At 39.6% G+C, this 18,560-nt stretch overlaps 2 protein-coding genes across 4 annotated transcripts in view; both read left to right on the top strand.

The window, feature by feature from the left end:
* The first annotated feature begins 691 nt into the window (after positions 1-691).
* uap1 (UDP-N-acetylglucosamine pyrophosphorylase 1) lies at positions 692-15,036 on the top strand. Of its 3 annotated transcripts, none has more exons than XM_061240377.1 (11): positions 692-781; positions 2,031-2,344; positions 4,577-4,781; positions 6,202-6,377; positions 6,475-6,647; positions 8,506-8,699; positions 9,851-9,991; positions 10,642-10,830; positions 11,494-11,535; positions 12,200-12,266; positions 14,472-15,036. In XM_061240377.1, exons 2-11 carry the CDS (start codon positions 2,068-2,070, stop codon positions 14,562-14,564), a joined length of 1,557 nt encoding a protein of 518 aa, XP_061096361.1. In that variant the 5' UTR covers positions 692-781; positions 2,031-2,067; the 3' UTR covers positions 14,565-15,036. The 3 variants fall into 3 exon arrangements, with proteins under 3 accessions (XP_061096361.1, XP_061096360.1, XP_061096363.1); XM_061240376.1 differs by lacking the exon at positions 692-781 and adding an exon at positions 1,251-1,272; XM_061240379.1 differs by lacking the exons at positions 692-781; positions 11,494-11,535 and adding an exon at positions 1,251-1,272.
* Positions 15,037-17,154: 2,118 nt separating this feature from the next.
* Positions 17,155-18,560, top strand: part of LOC133127374 (discoidin domain-containing receptor 2-like) — a 38,456-nt gene continuing 37,050 nt past the window's right edge. Inside the window, exon 1 of the mRNA XM_061240194.1 lies at positions 17,155-17,252. The gene's annotated coding sequence lies outside the window, so the exon portion shown is untranslated. The remainder of the gene's footprint in view (positions 17,253-18,560) is intronic.

Raw genomic sequence — 18,560 nt, 5'->3', positions numbered from 1 at the left:
GCTGACTAGATATACAACTACAATATGTTAACCAAATTAGCCTAGCTACATTCTTACTATTATGTAATGCTTGGCTGCTCCGCAAAAATGTTTGAAAGATTGCAGTGACATAGTATTTTCTGGGGAACGGGGTTGGGCATCATGACTCACTCCACATTGAACAAAAACTGTTTCCAGGAAACTTAAATACGCAAGAAGGTGAATATTTTATTGCCAATTAACTCTTTGTTTAATAATTCAGAATTATTATAATTAATGTTAGCATTAATCATGTATGAGCCAAAATGTCACATATATTTGCCCACTTTAGTTAGCCCCATAGGCTACCAGTATAACCTCTGATATGATCACTTTTAAAACATTTTTAAAGATTACTTGTATTATTCATATTTAAAGCAAACTTGTATTCTCTCTCTCAGCCACACATACAAACACACACATACTATTAACTCGAGTTTTCCCTCATGGAATCTTGTGCAATTGTATCCACGTGCACTCACTGGACGTGTTCCAGTGCTTGTCCAATGGGCTACATTATTTCGATATTTTATTCATTTTTCATTTATATTTAATCAATTTCTAGAATAGGCTATATTTATTCTAGATGCGAATTGTCCACCAGGATGCCATGTTTTATGAGTGACGCGGCTTTTAAAAAAGGCGTTTCCCTTTAACCGGAGCGCCATGTAAAGTGACGTTGACGTTGATCTGGGGGTGGGGCGCCGGGTTAAGACAAGAAACTCTTACAGGGACGGATTAGTCCGAAGCCACACGAGTCAAGGTAGGTGTAACTTCGTTAGAATGGGTTTTAACGTGTACGCGTGGCTATATTTATGTATGTATATATGTATATATATATATATATATATATATATATATATATATATATATATATATACATATCTGTATATATATATATATCTGTATTCGCCTTTCAACAGCAAAACACAAGTCTCTTTCTAGCTTTCTGGTTAATGATAAGTAGCAAGCTAAGGTAACAAGAGATGTAATGTTGGCTAACCTGGCTACTAGTTACCAAGGCAGCCAGCTTGTTAGGCTGATTTTGGATTTCTATACGTGTAATATGATATTCAAGTGCAGAACAGAAGCAGCTCGTTAAAAAGCTTGCTAATGTCTACAAGGCGATGCGGTGCGTTTAATTCATAGACTGTGGTTTAAATCAATGTTGCTAACGTTGGCAAGCGTTTCTGCACTTTCTGTAACACTCATTTAGGCTAAGCTCTTTGACTTGGTTTAGCTATTCTGATAGAGGTAAGTTGGCAATATGTATCAATCATGACCTTCTGTGTGACGCGTAGGAATGCACATTAGCTGCGCATGTGGGAATAATAGCATGCTAGAAAACTGGCTTGCCACTTAAATTGGCTTGCTAGCTCACTTTGCTTGAAATGGGAATATAACTGTACCCATGGCAGATAGCCAAGGATATTAATTTCTTCTCTTGTCAGCCAACGTTAGTTAACTTTGCTAACTAGCCCAGTGCTCTATGCTGACCATCGGTTACCGTTACGTGTCATTGTTGACTGCTAACGTTACAATATTATCCGTGAATTGGGTTAAATTGTCTTAGTTAAATACAAAAACCGTTTGACTACATACATTTGATTTATCTGTTCAGTTTCCCAGTGCTGAGAATTCAGGTGTGACTCCAATGCTCCTTATCTCACGTCTTGTTGCGAAATGCACTGCCATCTGCCTATGATGACAGCTGATCGATTTATTGGCTACCGGTCGTTTAAATAAATACCGTAGCACAGTTGCGTTAACGTTTTTTACAGATAAGACCCACCAGACAGGCTACCTGCAATGAATGTTGCCACTTGTTGTGTTGGTTAACTACTCACCAAGCCACAGGCATTAACTTGCTTGTTTTCAACAATACTTCTCTTAATAATTGGATGCTGTTAGATGGGTTTGATTGGTTCGATTGATTGTAATATGCATAGGTCTTTCTCGTAGTGCACATCAAAAACTCAGCAGTTCACTTGTGTTTTTGTGTGTTTTTGCAGGTGTTGGTTAAAACAAAATACAGTTCAATACAGGACTATGGATGCTGAGAGATTGCTGCAGAGGTTGACTGAGGCTGGTCAGTCTCATCTTTTGCAGTTCTGGGATGAGCTGAGCCCAGAGGAGCAAGCTGAAATGAGCACAGAACTGGAAAGCATGGACTTTAAGGAGATCAATGGCTTTTTTAAGAGCGCCATGGAGCTGTCTGGTCATAGCAAGCAGGAGACTGTGGACAACAGGATGGAGCCAGTGCCCAGAGAAGTGCTGGGCAGTGTCACGCGTGACCGAGAGCTGCTTGGGGATTGGGAGAAAGAAGGTTAGTTGTCTTTCAAGCTGCCTTATGAAAACTCCTCTTTTAGAATTAAATTTTAAAAATTAAAAAAGCTTTAATGTCTTGCCTATTTGCCTAAAGAAGAACTGGAATAGGGGAAAACCTGTATTGGATTTTATCATAGGGTACAGCATTATACTGTGAGTGAATTGTACCACTTTAAAAAAAAGTGTGGAACAATTTTCTCTCTGACTAGAAGAAATAAACATAGAAAAACATATCATATTTCAATGTTGGTTTCACCACATATGTGCTATTCATTTTAGCAACTGTCAGAGTCTAGTGGCAGGGGGATAAAAAGAACTAATCTTATGGGTAATAAAGAGCCTGAGGTGGCCCCTGTGACGCAGTAAAACAGTGTTTGCCTGTGATGAGGAAATGACCGGCAGGATCTTGGGGTTTAAATGCTCTGCATGCTGCAGGGTTCACAAGCAGTGGCCCTTGGCAGGGGGCAAAGGGACTGAGGTTTAAGCATCTGGTTCTGTTTAAGGATGACGCAAGCATGGTGATTTCAGTGATTCATTAGGGCTTCCAATTCTGTGTCAAACCCTTGTCACTCCCTAGCCATGGGAGTACTACAGTTGCCCCCTCAACATTCACTCAATAAGGTTCAGTTTAGTGGATACACCTAATTAGTTTATACTAGGCCGGCATGCTGACTCACCACCAACAGTTTATGTGGTATAAACCGATGATGTGCATAGTTTGAGTGTTGGCTTGAATTGAAATCTAATTTGGAACTGGACGATTGATCATTGGATTATTATTCACTTGCATGCATTTTACCTGTATCAGTGTGTGTCTCAGAGTCTTTTGAGCTGCGAAAAAAAAGCATAGCATGGTGTTAGGCCTGGAAAGAAAAATAAATGGACGTCCTCTGGTTTTTCTCATTTTTTCTTGCTCAAGTCTGTTTGCTTAACTTTGAGTCATTTTTAAAAAACATTTTTTTGAATCCCTTGAATCCCTATAGCCTTCGCTCAAACCATTCTCTGTTGCTGTTCTGCAGTTTCTTTACATTTCTAAAAAAATTGGCACCACAGAAACCCTAACCCTTAACCCTCAGTGGGCTATTTTTCATACAATGGGAGCTGTGGACAATGGCCTATTTTTCTGTGCAACCTGAAAACTCACTTTAATCTAGCGCAGCTATAGCATGTTATTCACTGGATGCTTCTCTTTACAGTGTAGTAGGTACCCACAGTATATCCTTTGAACTGTAGTGTAATCGCTCGCTGCTCATAGTGTGTGCACCAGGTATATTGCAAATGCCATGAATTCTTTGACAGTTTACCGTTGGCTAACTGGTTTTTCCACACACAGACAATCTTGAAGTCATACAAAAAATGTCCCTAAATTATACTGAAAAATGCAAATGCTGTTGTTGAGTGGATGGAATTTGTGCTATGGCGTGGAGTGATAATGAAATAATGCCATTCTGAATGTCATCGTTCAGGAAAATCAGTGCAAACTGTGATCTAGTAGCTGTTTAAAGGGGACGTTCAGCATACAGCTGGAGCTGCTACGTAGTACTTTACTCTACATGGAACAGCTTATGTAACTAGTATGAACGTGCAGTTTAAATCAGAATGAGTGTTTAAGTCTTAAATAAATATATAGGGTAATAAACATGTAATGCTTGGACATTTACAATCTTAAAGTGTTTCATGAACTGTTTTCATTAAAATGCTTAAATAGTAAATGATTAACATGGCTCCTGTACAAAGTTCTCATTCTGATAGTCCTCAATTTTATCATGCTTTCATGTAAGACAGAGAAAAGGATTTTTTTTTTTGTTACGTTTGAAAGCAAGCTATTTCAAAAATGCATGTTGTTTTCACGGGAGATTTTAAGTAAATGTATGATGAACAGTACTTTAAATCATAGAATGTACATAGAATGCTCTCTCTGGTTAATTGAATAACTTGATAAGCCTTTCACATTTCACAGCCTTTGAATGGTTCACATTTTGAATGAAAATGTTCCTCATCTAAAGTTAAATAAAAAATGAAGGCATTATTACAAAGCTAATGACTGACATTTGATTTCTGTGAGGTTGAAGGTGAATAGGTCCACTTCATGAACACGTGGAAATTTTGCTCAAACCTCATTTTCTGTAGCACTAACCACATTCTGCCCACAAGCTCTCTGATTGGAAGACAGTTTCTCTCTCTCTCCTTAAAGCAGTTTTTCTACTTGTCTCCTTATTTCTTCCTTCAGGGCTCCTTCGTATTTCGCAAAACAAGGTGGCTGTTCTTCTCTTGGCTGGTGGCCAGGGGACCAGACTGGGAGTTTCGTACCCCAAGGGAATGTACGATGTTGGCCTGCCTTCCCACAAAACCCTCTTTCAGATCCAGGCTGAGCGGATCCTGAAGCTGGAACGACTCGCTGCTGAGCAGCACAAGACCGAGTGCTGCATACCCTGGTGAGATGTTTGTGCTGTAAGACCCTACACCTCAGCCACTGCCTTTGAACCTCACCCTCCTCTAAGAGTTACGTTATCACCGCAATGACTTGCCTTTAGTATATTGGATATAAATTAAGCATAAACTTATTAAGCATATAATTCATTAAAAATGTTTCGGTGGATTGTTGCATGCCTTGTCCTGTTTTTCAGTTTAGTGAGACGCACCCAACTGCAGCTGTTCCAACAGCCTCACTAGGCAGCCTGCAGTTGACTAGCACCACCCAGAAAGGGGCAGTTTAGCATGGACTTATTTGTCTCTTTGCGCATGAGCAATTCTAGTGGTCAATCACACTGCAAAAGTTGGCTATTAAGTGTGTTTTCCAGTACAATGACTACACTGTACAGCTCAGCCAGTAGATGGCAGTGAAAAAAGCTGTAGCTGGCAGACCATACTTTTGGAAAGACTACATGCTTGACTGAGATATGAAAATAATAGGCTTTTGCAACAACAGGGTGGGCCAGCTCTTGCAATGAGCCAAAAGCAGACCGAGAAATTGGGATGTTAAACCCCTCCACCAGAGTGTGTAGTTAGGCATCTTAGTATGAGTAGTGGGGAGGCCAGACCTTACCCATTAGCCTATTTTCATATAACTCATGCCATTGCAGCTTATCCCCTTCCCTTTCGCTGACTGATGAAAATGTTCACCGTTTAAATATGTTGATTTTGTTCCAAGAGTGGCTCTCACTGTACCATTACATTACATTACATTAATGGCATTTGGCAGATACTCTTATCCAGATTGACAGTTCAGTTGATTAGACTAAGCAGGAGACAGTCCTCCCCTGGAGCAATGCAGGGTTAACAGCCTTGCTCAAGGGCCCAACGGCTGTGCGGATCTTATTGTGGCTACACCGGGGATCGGACCACCGAGCTTGCGGGTTCCAGTCATTTACCTTAACCACTACGCTACAGGCCGCCCCAGTATAATTGTTACATATTATATAAAAAGGTAATTCAGTCTCCGAATTTTGCGTAAAGAGGAGTGAAATGCTGCTGGGGTTAATGCATATAAATTCAGGCCGGTGGCAGAGCAATGGCAGGTCATGTGATTTACATAAGAGGACGAAACCTTCCCCGTGGACTGAATTTCCCTCAGCCTCCAAAAGATCATTAATCAAGCAAAATGTGTAAAAAGCCTTTGAGAGGAATAACGGCTAAATGTGAAATTCTTCTGCCCTCTCTGTTTCCAGCTTATGAGCTGTCTCCAGGGCACTCGGAGAAAGACTGCAGGACGTATTATTTGATAGGCAAGCCATCAAGCCACAGATGCTACACATACTGTGCAGACATGGTCATTTTTAAAGCTATGTGTAAATAGTTTTAACTGTGAAATTCAGAACGATTGAAAACACATTGTGTTCATGGAATGTCCATTAGGTACATAATGACCAGCGGCCGAACAATGGACTCCACCAAAGAGTTCTTTTCCCAGCACAATTACTTCGGCCTGAGCAAGGAAAATGTCGTATTCTTCCAACAAGGCATGCTGCCAGCCATGGACTACAATGGGAAGATTATCTTGGAGAGAAAAGGCAAACTTTCCATGGCACCAGGTATTTTCCCTGAGTTCTTTAACATATTGTTGTCACATGATCAAAATTGATATTTTGCTCATGCGTTTGTGGGACTTGGCACATTTCCGTTTTACAGATGGAAATGGAGGCCTGTACAGAGCACTGGGGACTCAGAAGATTGTGCAAGACATGGAGCGGAGAGGGATTGCGTACGTTCATGTCTACTGTGTCGACAACATCCTGGTGAAAGTTGCAGACCCCACCTTCATTGGCTTCTGTGTACAGAAAGGAGGCGACTGTGGAGCCAAGGTCCGTCACGGGCAGCTACCGCCCTCAAATTGCATACATAAATTGTGGAATGTGCTTCATACAGCTGAACACTTGAGGGCACTAGAAGCAAAAAATGTTTTGTAAAAGGACTTTTCTGTTCAGTGAAGGATCCTTCAATTTTTTTTGTCTAAACCTGGAAATACCCGACTTTTTGATCTATGGAAGCTTTCTGGTTGCATGTGAATTTTGTTCACTGCTGTTTTGTCTTTGATTGACACACTGATAATTAGTGAAGTGCTTTTCCTCCTTCTCTCCCCTTCCTCCTTTTCCTCATCCTTGTTCTCACAGAAAGTTTAAACAAATGCCGTTTAGCCCATTACTAGCACTGAAACCACTCTGCCCAGTAGTGAAGTATCTTGTATATGGTGTACACACAGCAGTATTGATTGATGTACTGCAATATGAGATTCATGTCTATGAATATGTATATCCCATTGCTATGTTTATTTTTGCGTGCAAATTAGTGACTGTGGATCTTACGCCCTTTTATTTGGAACATTTGAACCATTTACTACTTCCAAGCGTACCTATCCCAGTAAGTGGGAGGAAAAATATTTAATTTGGGGAAAGTAAGATTTCACACAGGAAATTAAAATTCACGTCAGACTTTATAAGTAGAAACCGCTTTGCCTAAAATACACAGACCCACACACAGAAGACTCCCTTGTTTTCGCCCGTTTCCCATTTGTGTTCAGTACTGTGTATCCTGGATGTCCCTGTGCAGGTTAAGTCGCAGAGGAGCAGGGGGGGAGGAAGGTGCAGTGTAGGTTTAATGGCCCTGCTCATCTTTGCAGCTGCATTGTGGGTGGGAGATGAACATGCCCAGCCCTTTCTCCTGTGTGGTTGCGAGAGGATATATCAAGATAGGAGTGGGGGGGAAAGAAGGATAAATAACCTTCATCCACTCCGGCAGAAATGTCACTTCTGGACGGTCCGTTCCTGGGTCTCTCCATTATTGTCCCATGAAGTTAAAGCAATCGGAAGTGTCACTTTCTTCTTCTGCTACTCCAAGACACTTTTTAAACAGTCCTTGAATACTTATGGCTATTATAGTACTTTCATGTGATGAATTATGGCTTGAATTATTTTTGTTTATGACAAAGGATTTATCTTATTTTGTGTTAATACATAAATGAGGTGTGGAATTGGACCTCTTTGTTCAGGGATGTAAAATTTGTGTCTGGAAGTACTTTCTCCTGTGTCTGTTTGTGAAAATAGCCTGACAAATTTATTTTTGTGCTCCAAGTGAACACAAGGTGGAGTATTGTGCAGTTAAACAGTCATGTGATTTGTCTGATGTAAATTTCCTGTGGCTTAGAATCAGTGGCAATGTTTCACATACACATACAGTATTTTGCAAATGGCTGATAACTGCCTGCCTTGATTTTTTACCTGCTCCACATGTCTTTTTGAGGAAACGTATAGAATTAAATTACTCTGCTGCACTATTAATGCTGTAGAATGCATGTTTGGGCATTGCACTGCCTAAATCACTCCACAGACCATAAAGAGCAAAATAAGATGCCAATGGATTCTCCATGACTCTGAAAAATGCTGTAGAGGATTGGGTGAGGTTTTGTAGCCATCATCCCAGGGGAATTTACAAAGCATGCAGTTCATGTAGCTTCTTGCCCGTCAATCCGCCATGTCGAGTTACGTTTGTCCTTTGTAACTGCTGAGTAGAAAATTGGTTATTCTCTGGTGCCTGCAGTCCGTATACAGTACATTAAATTGGTTGAGGTGCTGAGAGCCTCCTTGGTCATCGCATGCCTTCCAGAGAAGACCATCCCCACTGAGGCAGTAGGTGTGGTCTATAAGGTTCTGGTGTTGTTTGCAGGTGGTGGAGAAGACCAACCCCACTGAGGCCGTCGGTGTGGTCTGTAAGGTTGATGGACAGTATCAGGTGGTGGAGTACAGCGAGATCACCCTGGCGACTGCTGAGAAACGCAGTGGAGATGGCCGCCTAATGTTCAACGCAGGAAATGTGGCCAACCATTTCTTCACAATGTCCTTCCTCAAAGACATCGTCAAGTAAGTTGTTATTTGACGTGGACCTGGAAGCAGCACTGATCCCTCTCCGTCTGCCAGATTGGTTCCGTTTAATTTTTAATGTTTTAGCTTTGATTCATTAAGCAAGGGATAATGGCCTCAGGACGGTGCATTATGCAGTTTAAATGCCAAACAGAGGGAGTAAATTGCTTTCAAACCGCCAGCCCTGGGGTCATTATCCTACTTATACAACCGCTTACCAACAAAAAGCTAAATTATAATCTAAACATTTGTTTCAAAATATGCAATTCTACTGCAATGGAAACATTGCGTATTCCAGCAGATAGCCCAAACCCTATAACACATTTGTTTTTCTAGTCCTGGTTAGAATGCAAGCTAGCTTCATGCTAGGTTGCTGTCACTCATGTTCTAGATGATATCAAAATTCAGTTCGGTTTTACGTCAAAATGGTATCCCAGCATTTTTGCTATCACAGATTGCTAGCTAGCCAACTATTGAATTGTACTCTAATCAGAGGCTGAAGTATAAACCTAATGATTCTCAAAGTTACTGAAGAAAATGCATCCTGTATAAATTCAATACAGAATGTCTCTTTCACTTTCCAATTACAGGACAATTTCATATGTTATAACTGTTGGCAACCTTAAATAAAGCTGTAACTAGACTCAGTCATTCATTGACAGCAAGCTGTCTATGTGTGAGTTGGCAGTGCCCTGACTGGACGCATCTCTTAACACTGTTGCAAGTAGCCTAAGAGTTGGCTAGCAATTTACATTCAAAATATATAATTGTCCATGTTTACTTTATCGAGTCATTCCTTTGATGCAAATTAATTTAGAATGTGATTTTGTCTTTAGCTTTCGTCTGCACTACTTCTTAGCTGAGCATTCATGGAAAAATAATGCATGCTTCCCAGCCCATTAGAATTGAGTATACATCCAAGCCATTGTATAGGGAGCAATACTGAATCCTAATAAAAACCTATTCTGTGTCTTTGAATAAATCTATTTTAGCTGTGTACTGCTGTGCTGATTGCATGTAATACCAGCTATAGAGATCTCTTAATGAAGAAAATGTAGGAAAACTGTCCTTTCTCTTTGTAGTTATGGAGAAACAGGATGAACATGCTTCACATTTCATTATTTCCCTCTGTTTGCTCTCTCCCTTCACAGCACTTATGAGCCACAGTTGCAGCACCATGTTGCACAGAAGAAAATCCCATATGTGAACACACAAGGGCAGCTAATCAAACCGGACAAACCAAATGGGATCAAAATGGAAAAATTTGTCTTTGACATCTTTCAGTTTGCCAAGTGAGTGCAGTAATTTTCCACACTGGTTTAACATATGTGGTGCTGGCAGCCTACACATCCCCTTTAACCCAAAAAGAGCCGTTGTGACAAAACTGTGGGCAGTCTGGGCCCCCAGCCTAGATGCAGACATTAATCAGGGTGTTTCTAGTTGTGTGATAAGGCCACCATTTTACAACTCCTTTAAGGTGGGTTGGTATTCAGTTCAACTTTGATGGGCCAAATATTTGACACTGTTCAACCATATTTTTACATGCTTACATGAAATATTTTATAATGTGAGATTTTTAAATGATTGTTGGAACTGGAATTGGAATTTAATAAAGCAAGTTAAATGCTTGTATGATGTATATAGTTGTGAAGAGAATATTTAATCCACAAAGCAGTTGTGCTTTCATGTGCACGAGTCTTATCATTGCTGATACACCATATAAAAAAAGTAAAGTGAAGGAAAGTGAAGTAATTGAGTTTTCACGACTGATTTCTAACCAAATTGAAACCATTGGCTGCCATTCTGATCTTCCTTCCATCCAACTATTACAAGAAATAAGTTCAAATTAAGTGTATGTTGCGATGTAGTAAAATCGTACTCTAGTCACCCTGGATTGATTATGCCATAGTAAATGAAATGTGTTAATTTACTTCCCTGTCAGAAACTTTGTTGTGTACGAGGTATTGAGGGAGGACGAGTTTTCGCCGCTGAAGAACGCTGACCGCCAGGACGGAAAGGACAACCCCACCACCGCCCGCCATGCCCTCATGTCCCTACACCACCGCTGGGTCCTGAATGCTGGCGGGCACTTCATCGACGAGAATGGCACCAGGGTGCCCGCCATCCCTAGGTGAGCGCTTGTTCTCACTGTCCTGACACCCTTTCTCACACTCCCCATAGGCACTTTGTATGTACTCCACCCACATTGTCCGCATTGTGTGTGCTCTTTGTGTTCATTTACCACAAACGTTGTACCCACTCAGCCATACTGCCAGCGTATTCACTTTATCCTGAAAGCACACAACTTATCTGTCCTGAGGGGTCTTGTCAGTGGATGGGTGGTATAATAAACCAGCTGTCACAGAGGGTATTGAACCTGTTTAGCTCATATTTCCACTCTTGTATATACAATATTTCAGTTTTGGCATTCATGTGCTGTAATGAATATTATATTTTAAAAGAAAATTCTCCAATTTTTAGACAAGGTGTCTTGGCTTCTTTCCTGGATTTGAGGTGTCATTAAGTTTATGTAGTGATGATATTTAATTTAGCCATCATAATATTGTACTTATGAATGCATTGAAGTATGTTGAATTAAGGTTCACAACATAAAGTAGAAAGTTAACTTTCCCAAGTATTCACAGCATTCACAATTAGCATAGGGATTTAAAGAGTGGTCTTCACACACAACCATCACGTTATCTGCATAAAACCCTATTGACTCTTATCACCCTTCCATCATTATAATCATAGTTTGTCATTAACCTCATCTGTCCCTGTGCAATATTTCTAGAAATGGACCTGCAGGGAGTGTCACACCTGATGTCAACCAGAAGTAAATATGTTTGGTGTCGTATTTAGTGCATGGTGGTGGGGCTTTGGTTTTTCTTCAGTTAGTCAATCTCGCACCTACTAGTAGAATGCAAGTCACAGGCCAATGTGCAAGGTTGCATCTGCACACAGTGGGCATAGGTCTTTTCTCTGGCTGGATTTCACTGGTAGTTACTAACGAATCGAATGGGGTGCATGCTGAGAAATGACTACTAGGCATGTTTTTCAATCAGTGATATCTTTTCTCTTATGGGTGTAAAATTGGCAGGCTTCTCGTTACACATTTCTTTTCTGCATTGTGTACTTCAGAAATGAGTAACTCAATTCTCTGTATTTAACCTTGCATGTGAATAATGGAATATGCTTCTAATTTTCTGTTAAGTTGTTGACTGTGATATGATGTTAAATGATATAGATAATGAAAGTAAAACTATAGAGTTCATTGGTTTGTATGGAATTCATTATTTAAAGAAGAATCATGAAATGTCATCAGTTTATTTCCTCCTTTCTTTCAGGCTTTTTCCACAGATGTTTCCTCATTAAAAATATCATTGCCATTTCTGTTTCAGAGAGATCCGTTTTCTCGGATTGCTTTCCAGGTACAGTGCTCTCGGTAAAATACAATGTGGAGGTCATTGAATAACTGTTGGATGTTCCTTTCATTTTAGTCTGAAGGATGGAACAGACCTGCCGATCAAATGTGAGATCTCTCCACTGGTCTCATACGGAGGAGAGGTAAGTTGGGGGAAAGGGGGTGGGATTTTGAAAGTGTGTGTGTGTGTGTGTGTGTGTGTGCAACAAAATACAGTGGGCTCCAGAATTATTTGATAAAAATTAAGGCTACATATAACAAACAAGACAGATAACAATCTATATGTTATGTTCAGATGTATAGAAAAACAATGTACTTTTATTTCAAAACATTTTCTTTCATGTTTACATGTTTTTTTATTCAGTAATCTCCATAGCTGTCAACATTATTGGCACCCCTAACAATTATTGTAAATAAAATCAAACAAGTTATATTGGCAACAATGTTTTACTTAATTTAGTTCATCTCAATCTAAAGGGACTATAGTGTGTCATTCCATCACTTCCTGTTTCACTAGAAAACAAGCATGCCTTTGTCTTCCATCATCATGGAAGAAGCCAAAGAACTGAATTCCAAATTAACCATCAGAAGTCTGGTAATGGGTAGAAAGAAATGCATAAGGTTAAACATAGCACTTAGCACTAAATGCAATAATAAGAAATAAGTAAAACCTATGGGAAACTTGTCAGGAAGAGGACGCAAGGGCACGTTGTCCCCGCAAATGGCGAGATGAAGGAGACCATGAAGAACCTAGGATCCTGGTTTAAGAATTGCAGAGATTGGTTCCATCTTGAGGTCGCCAAGTCTAAAAAAAATAACCATAAAATGCCACCTCCATACAGAAACTCTTTGGAAGGGTTGCACAAAGACAGCCCTTACTGAGCACAGTATACAAAACCAAGAATCTTGAATATGCCAAACCTCATTGGAATTATGACTGGAAGGGAGTGATATGGTCAAATGAGACCGAATTTGAATGTTTTTACCATACACGCCATTGACATGGCAGCCGAAGAGGAAGGCATACAAGGAGAAGCACCTCACACCTACAGTACTGTCGAATATGGAGATGGGTCATTGGTGTTTTGGAGATGCTTTTCTGCCTGTAGTCCAGGGGCTCTAGTTGTGATCTGTGGCACAATGAATTCAACAAAAATAGCAGGAAATTTTGGCAGAAAATCTGGATGTGTCTGCTTGGAAGCTGAGACTTTGTTGTAGGTAGATTGTCCAGCAGGACTATAGGCCTTATGCTGTAACCATTCATACAAACAGAGCTGTTCTTAAATCGCTTAAATCTTTTTAAATGATTGATTTAAGACAACTTACCCCAACCTGTCTCAGAGAACCTTGCAGTGCATATTAGCGCAGTTTGTCTGGCACGCCAAACTCGGATCAAACTTTCAAACTAGGCTTTGCAGATCAAAGATGAATCACGATTCAGCAACTGCATTTCTTATTTCTCGCCTCAAATGTTTTTGAAATGTATTTCAGTGGATTGTCCTAAAAAAACGGAGTTTATCAAAGGTCCGCTATGCTATGTTTTGCCAAAAACAAAGGAACCAGTCTACACAATCAGGTGTCATCCCTTGTTCTTGATAATCCCATTCACCATCTATCTGATGGAACCCACCTAGAGTACCATGTATGCACTATTATAATGGACATTTTCATTTTGTACAGTTGTCTGAAGTTAGGTGCGTTTGTTGAATCCGACGTAGCACACTTGTATGAGCCCTTCGTTTGAAAACGGTAAGAGAAATGTATGATAAGAATATGAAGATGTTCTTGCATACATAACATTCCATTTAGAAATGGTTAAGTGAAAACAACATCCATGCTCTACAATGGCCATCTCAATCTCCAGAGTTAAATCCCATTCCCATCAGAAGCCTGTGGTCTGAACCGAAGAGGGGAGTCCACAAGCGCAACCCAAGGATATCAATGATTCTGAGAAGTTCTGCATGGAAGAATGGGCTGAAATCCCTCCAAATGTGTTCTCTAGCCTTATCACTCTCGGTTGTCATCTTTGCCCTGTGCTTTCCTCTGCTTTCAGAGGTGGTTGCACAAAGTATTCAATTAGGGCTGCCAGTACAGTAATTGTGGAACCTGTAATTGTGGAACAAAGTTTGTCAATAATAGTATTATTGGTTAGTTTGCAGTATTTCTGGTACATATTTATCAAGGGTGGCATTGCCAATAATTCTGGTGCCCGCTGTATATAAAAAGAAAAAACTTTCCTTGATTTGTAGATTGATTGTTCTTACATTTATGTCACAGATACATGTATTTTGTTTTGAGGGTATTGAAGATTCTGTCACTGAATACCTCATGAATACCCTACATTTTAGGGTCTGGAGAAACTGGTGCACAACCGTGAGTTTCATCCAAACCTGGTGATCGACCTGAATGGTGTTCATGAGCTGGTGAAAAATGGAATTTGAAGTGTGTGACCAAAGACCAGAAGAAACCTTCCCCATCTCCATCTCTACTTTCCTCCCAGGGAATAAACTGTGATGTTCTTGTGCAATAAAACAAAGAAGGAAGCCTATCTGAAGGAAAGGATGAAGCAGTTTGAAGATCAAACTATTTATTTTGCTAAAACTTATTTTTATATCAATGTAGTATAGGTGAAATTAGCCCTTCATTTCAAGTAATTTGTACATAGACATGTGGTATAGGTACGAGGGTTTTATTCAAATTAAATTCTAATTATTAACATATTTAATCAGGGCACATTGGAAAGTTATTTGGATCACCAGGTGCAATCTTGAACATTGTTAATTGTCTGTTGCTTTCAGTTTATTTTTCGAAGTTTTATTTTGTTTGTCTTTTTTCACCTAATTTGTAAAACTCTTCTTTTGGAACAACCATGCGATTATTTTCATTAAATGGACACATAACTTCTCTCAGTGAGCTTGTTTGATGCGTGTGTTTTTTGCATTAGTTGATTCAGAGTTTCCAGCACATGGTTTATGAGGGAGTTTAAGATGGGCCGGGCCTGCTAAGCTGCCACAACCATTCAGGAAATACGCTCAGTGGATCCTCAGCACCAGTCCCTCCATCTTCTCAAATCTTCATCTGCCTCTCCCAAGTGTTCTCCAGAGGCAACATTGAAAAAGAAAAAAGTATTTTATACCAACAAAATGATGAATGGGATCAGTGTGCATCGTCTTCTTTTTAGCTTGAAGGCATTTGTCATGAATAAGAAGTGTGCCATTTTGAAATGTGGTGGAAAATGGCTTTTCAACAAGTTTATACAGTTTGTACAGGTTTGAAACTGAAACTATAGGTTAAAATCTGTATGCTATCATCCTACTAGGCACATACTATGTTGTATTTTGGCTCAGTGGACGTACTGTTTTTTGGGTACAGTTTGGACCAGAATTGTTTTTTTGTGGGGGATTTGGACATTTAGTGGACTTTTTCTTTAACAAAATCTACTGTTGTGATGTTCAGAATTTATCTGATTCTTGTTTATCACTATTGCCTAACCCTGGCACATATGCATATTGTAGGTATTTCAAGAGGGAATAAATGGTACATGACAGAAAAAATACAGCTTTTTTTCTTTCTTTTTTTTTTTAAATGCAACAAATTAAAAAATTAAAAAATGACAGTTTTCATCAAGTCCTGTTTTTGAAATGTGATTAAGTTTATGAAACAATTTTAATGAATAGAATGACTTGCTGGCATTGATGTGGCCTCATTCATCTGGGTAGCCCACTCTATAATTATCTGGCAGAGAGTGAGTACTTGGAGAGTAGTGTTGCCTGCCATATTCCTCTGTGTCCCTCCACCCAATCTCTTCTGTAATATGCTGTAGCTGTTGCAAGAACGGTAATATATTCCCCTGATTTGCTAACTTTTGTCAGGCCAAAAGGCATGCATGTCACCCAGCAAGCTGAAAAGTCAGTATGAATGTTCTTTCAAAGGCACAAGAGGTTTTGTCAGGTGTGATGGTTGGAGAAGAATGCTTCCTGCACTCTTCTATTTTAAAGTTCATATGTCATAAATTAAAGTTAATCTTGTGTAATGAGGGATTGAAATTTGATTGTAGGACAAGGAAATCCTCCTGAATGGTCTACTTCCCTTAAAGGTCAACGGATGGGTGCTTGAATATGGTGTTGAACCAGAACAGACTTCTCATACAGGTAACATTTTCTGAGAAGGGTCAAGGGTCAGCAGTTAAACATGACACGGAGTGCAAATACTTCCTGAATTGTAAATGAATTTGTCACCCCCACTGTTCTTGTTCTCCATATTCAAGCTGTATTCTCTGCCATTTTAGCAATTTGTATTAGGTCTGCAGATGTTGGGTGTGTGTGGGTGGGGGCGGGTGTCTCTAATTCCAGCTTTTCACTCCTCTTTGGATAGTGACACTGAGGAATGCTGCCTGAGGGGTCTAGAAATTCTTCTCGATGTACCCCTGAAGTGAAAAGCTCAGGTCCAGACAAAATAACCTGGGACCAATGTGTGCACTGCATTAAGCATTGTATTGGAATCCTCTGTGCCCTTCAAAATGGTGGGTCTATTTCCCCAAAATAATCACATACATTTACGGCAATGATTTCCAGGTATTATAACCGAAATTCAATATGAGAAGCAATCCAGGACCAACCCAGCTTTGGGGAGTGCAGCGTGTTTACTCAGTATCTGCCAGATAAACTTGTGGTGTGCTGGTGTCTCGAATTAAATCACAGGATTAATGGATGATATACTGATCTGCAACCATCTTTGCGCACCATGGGTTAAAAGCTCAATCGTTTTGCGTGAATGACTTCTGCTGTGAATTAAGAGTCTTGTCAGAATCCCCCAGGCTGTTGAAAAAAGCAAAGTTCTCCACTGCTATGATTGGTCACTGGAGTCTGTCTTAATTGAAACCTTATGTATGGCCTGTGGAATTCTGGGACTTTGGCATGTTCCCAAGAATCCCCAGAATGTTTCTTTTTTTTCCTGTTTTTTTCTTTCTTTCTTTTTTTTTGGAAGGGGTGTCTTACCTCAGCCCTCTCTCTGCTTCAGAACGAAGTCTTAGGGGAAAGGCTCGGATTCTAACTCCAGCTCCTTGTCAATAACAGCCTGGATTACAGTCTATGCTCAGCAAATGCTTTGAAAACAGCAAGCCTAAAACAGTAAGTTCAGTCTTTCACATGTTATAATATGTTTGCCCCTTGGACATCTTAATTTTCCTTTGGGGATTTTGAAAGAAAGAAAAATGTGAACTGTTAAATGTGAATAACTTTTGTTCAAATAAGCTGAGAAACTTTGTTCCCATATTCTGTATTGGCTATGGTCATCTGTTCTATCATGGTATGTTTTCAGTGTACCGAGTCTTATGGAAAGACTATTTCATTTTTCCTTTTGTCCGCTGCTGTTTGCATGGCAGGCAAAAATAGAGGATAGCAGATAGACCTGATGTCTGCTGTAGGTTGCAGATGAATCCATACTTTCAGAAGCATTTGTTGAAATCAGCTACCTCGGGTCCATTGTGTGGACCTGTGTGGAAAAGATTTCCATATTTTTGTCAATGTCTGCACTGTTATGAATACAGATCTCAGTTAGTATTTTTCCACATATGTTCTACATTTCATTCTGATTTTACCACTACAAGGGAAAAATCCCATAAATGTTTTCTGTAGCTAGTGTATTGTACTCTGTCTAGATTGTTGTGTCTATTTTGTATACTTTTTCGAGCTAACTAAAAGAATGAAAATGTGAGCTGAAAATGTATGCTTCTTTATTATGTTCAAGTATTATAGGATGCTATTGACACTAATTAAAAGGTGGTGGCGTTTAAGTCAAAGGTTATGATTTTGTCAAATATCAGTCTTGAGGCTTGGTAAATACAAATGAAAGGAACCGTATGTGTCTTTGTGTGATCACGTACCTTATTGCCTGTGCAGCATCTGGACTAGCATTCTCTGTATTTAAGTAACAATTAATTTAAATTGCCTTTCCTTTAAGATTTTAAACAAAGAACAATTTCAATTTCATTATTACTTACCACATAGAATACAATATGCAAAAAGGTTTAACCACAGGAATGTATTCATCAAAATGCAAAAAGCAAATACAAACTATTAATGTATTTGGAAATAGTAAGGTTTCAAGATTGTCAAAGACTGGCTTTTGTGAATTTAGAATGATTTAGTTTGTCAATGAATCTAATAAGTGAATCCGGAAGCACCTCGTTTCCTAGTGTTGACTTCCTTGACTGAATGCCTGGATGTACACAGTGCTGCTCCTTGTTTTGTCTTCAACCTTGTCATTTCATTTAATCAGCCCCCTCTGGTGCCCCTTCTCTCATATCTACATTAGCAAAAATAATTTAAATAACCTCAGTTCCTTGCAGATAACCTAAACACATTTAACATGCTGGAAATGCAGTTTTAGGAAAACTGCCTTTACTATAGAATAGTTTTTTACACTGTGCACACAAC

This window comes from Conger conger, chromosome 4, assembly GCF_963514075.1.
Source record: "Conger conger chromosome 4, fConCon1.1, whole genome shotgun sequence".
NCBI lineage: Eukaryota > Metazoa > Chordata > Actinopteri > Anguilliformes > Congridae > Conger > Conger conger.
This window is presented reverse-complemented; position numbering and strand designations above follow the sequence as displayed.

Coding starts and splice junctions, on each gene's coding strand:
- uap1 (XM_061240377.1), top strand. CDS start 2,068: ATGGATGCTGAGAGATTGCTGCAGAGGTTGACTGAGGCTGGTCAGTCT. Junction 9,992..10,641: donor GACATCTTTCAGTTTGCCAA/GTGAGTGCAGTA, acceptor CTTCCCTGTCAG/AAACTTTGTTGTGTACGAGG. Junction 12,267..14,471: donor TGGTCTCATACGGAGGAGAG/GTAAGTTGGGGG, acceptor CCTACATTTTAG/GGTCTGGAGAAACTGGTGCA.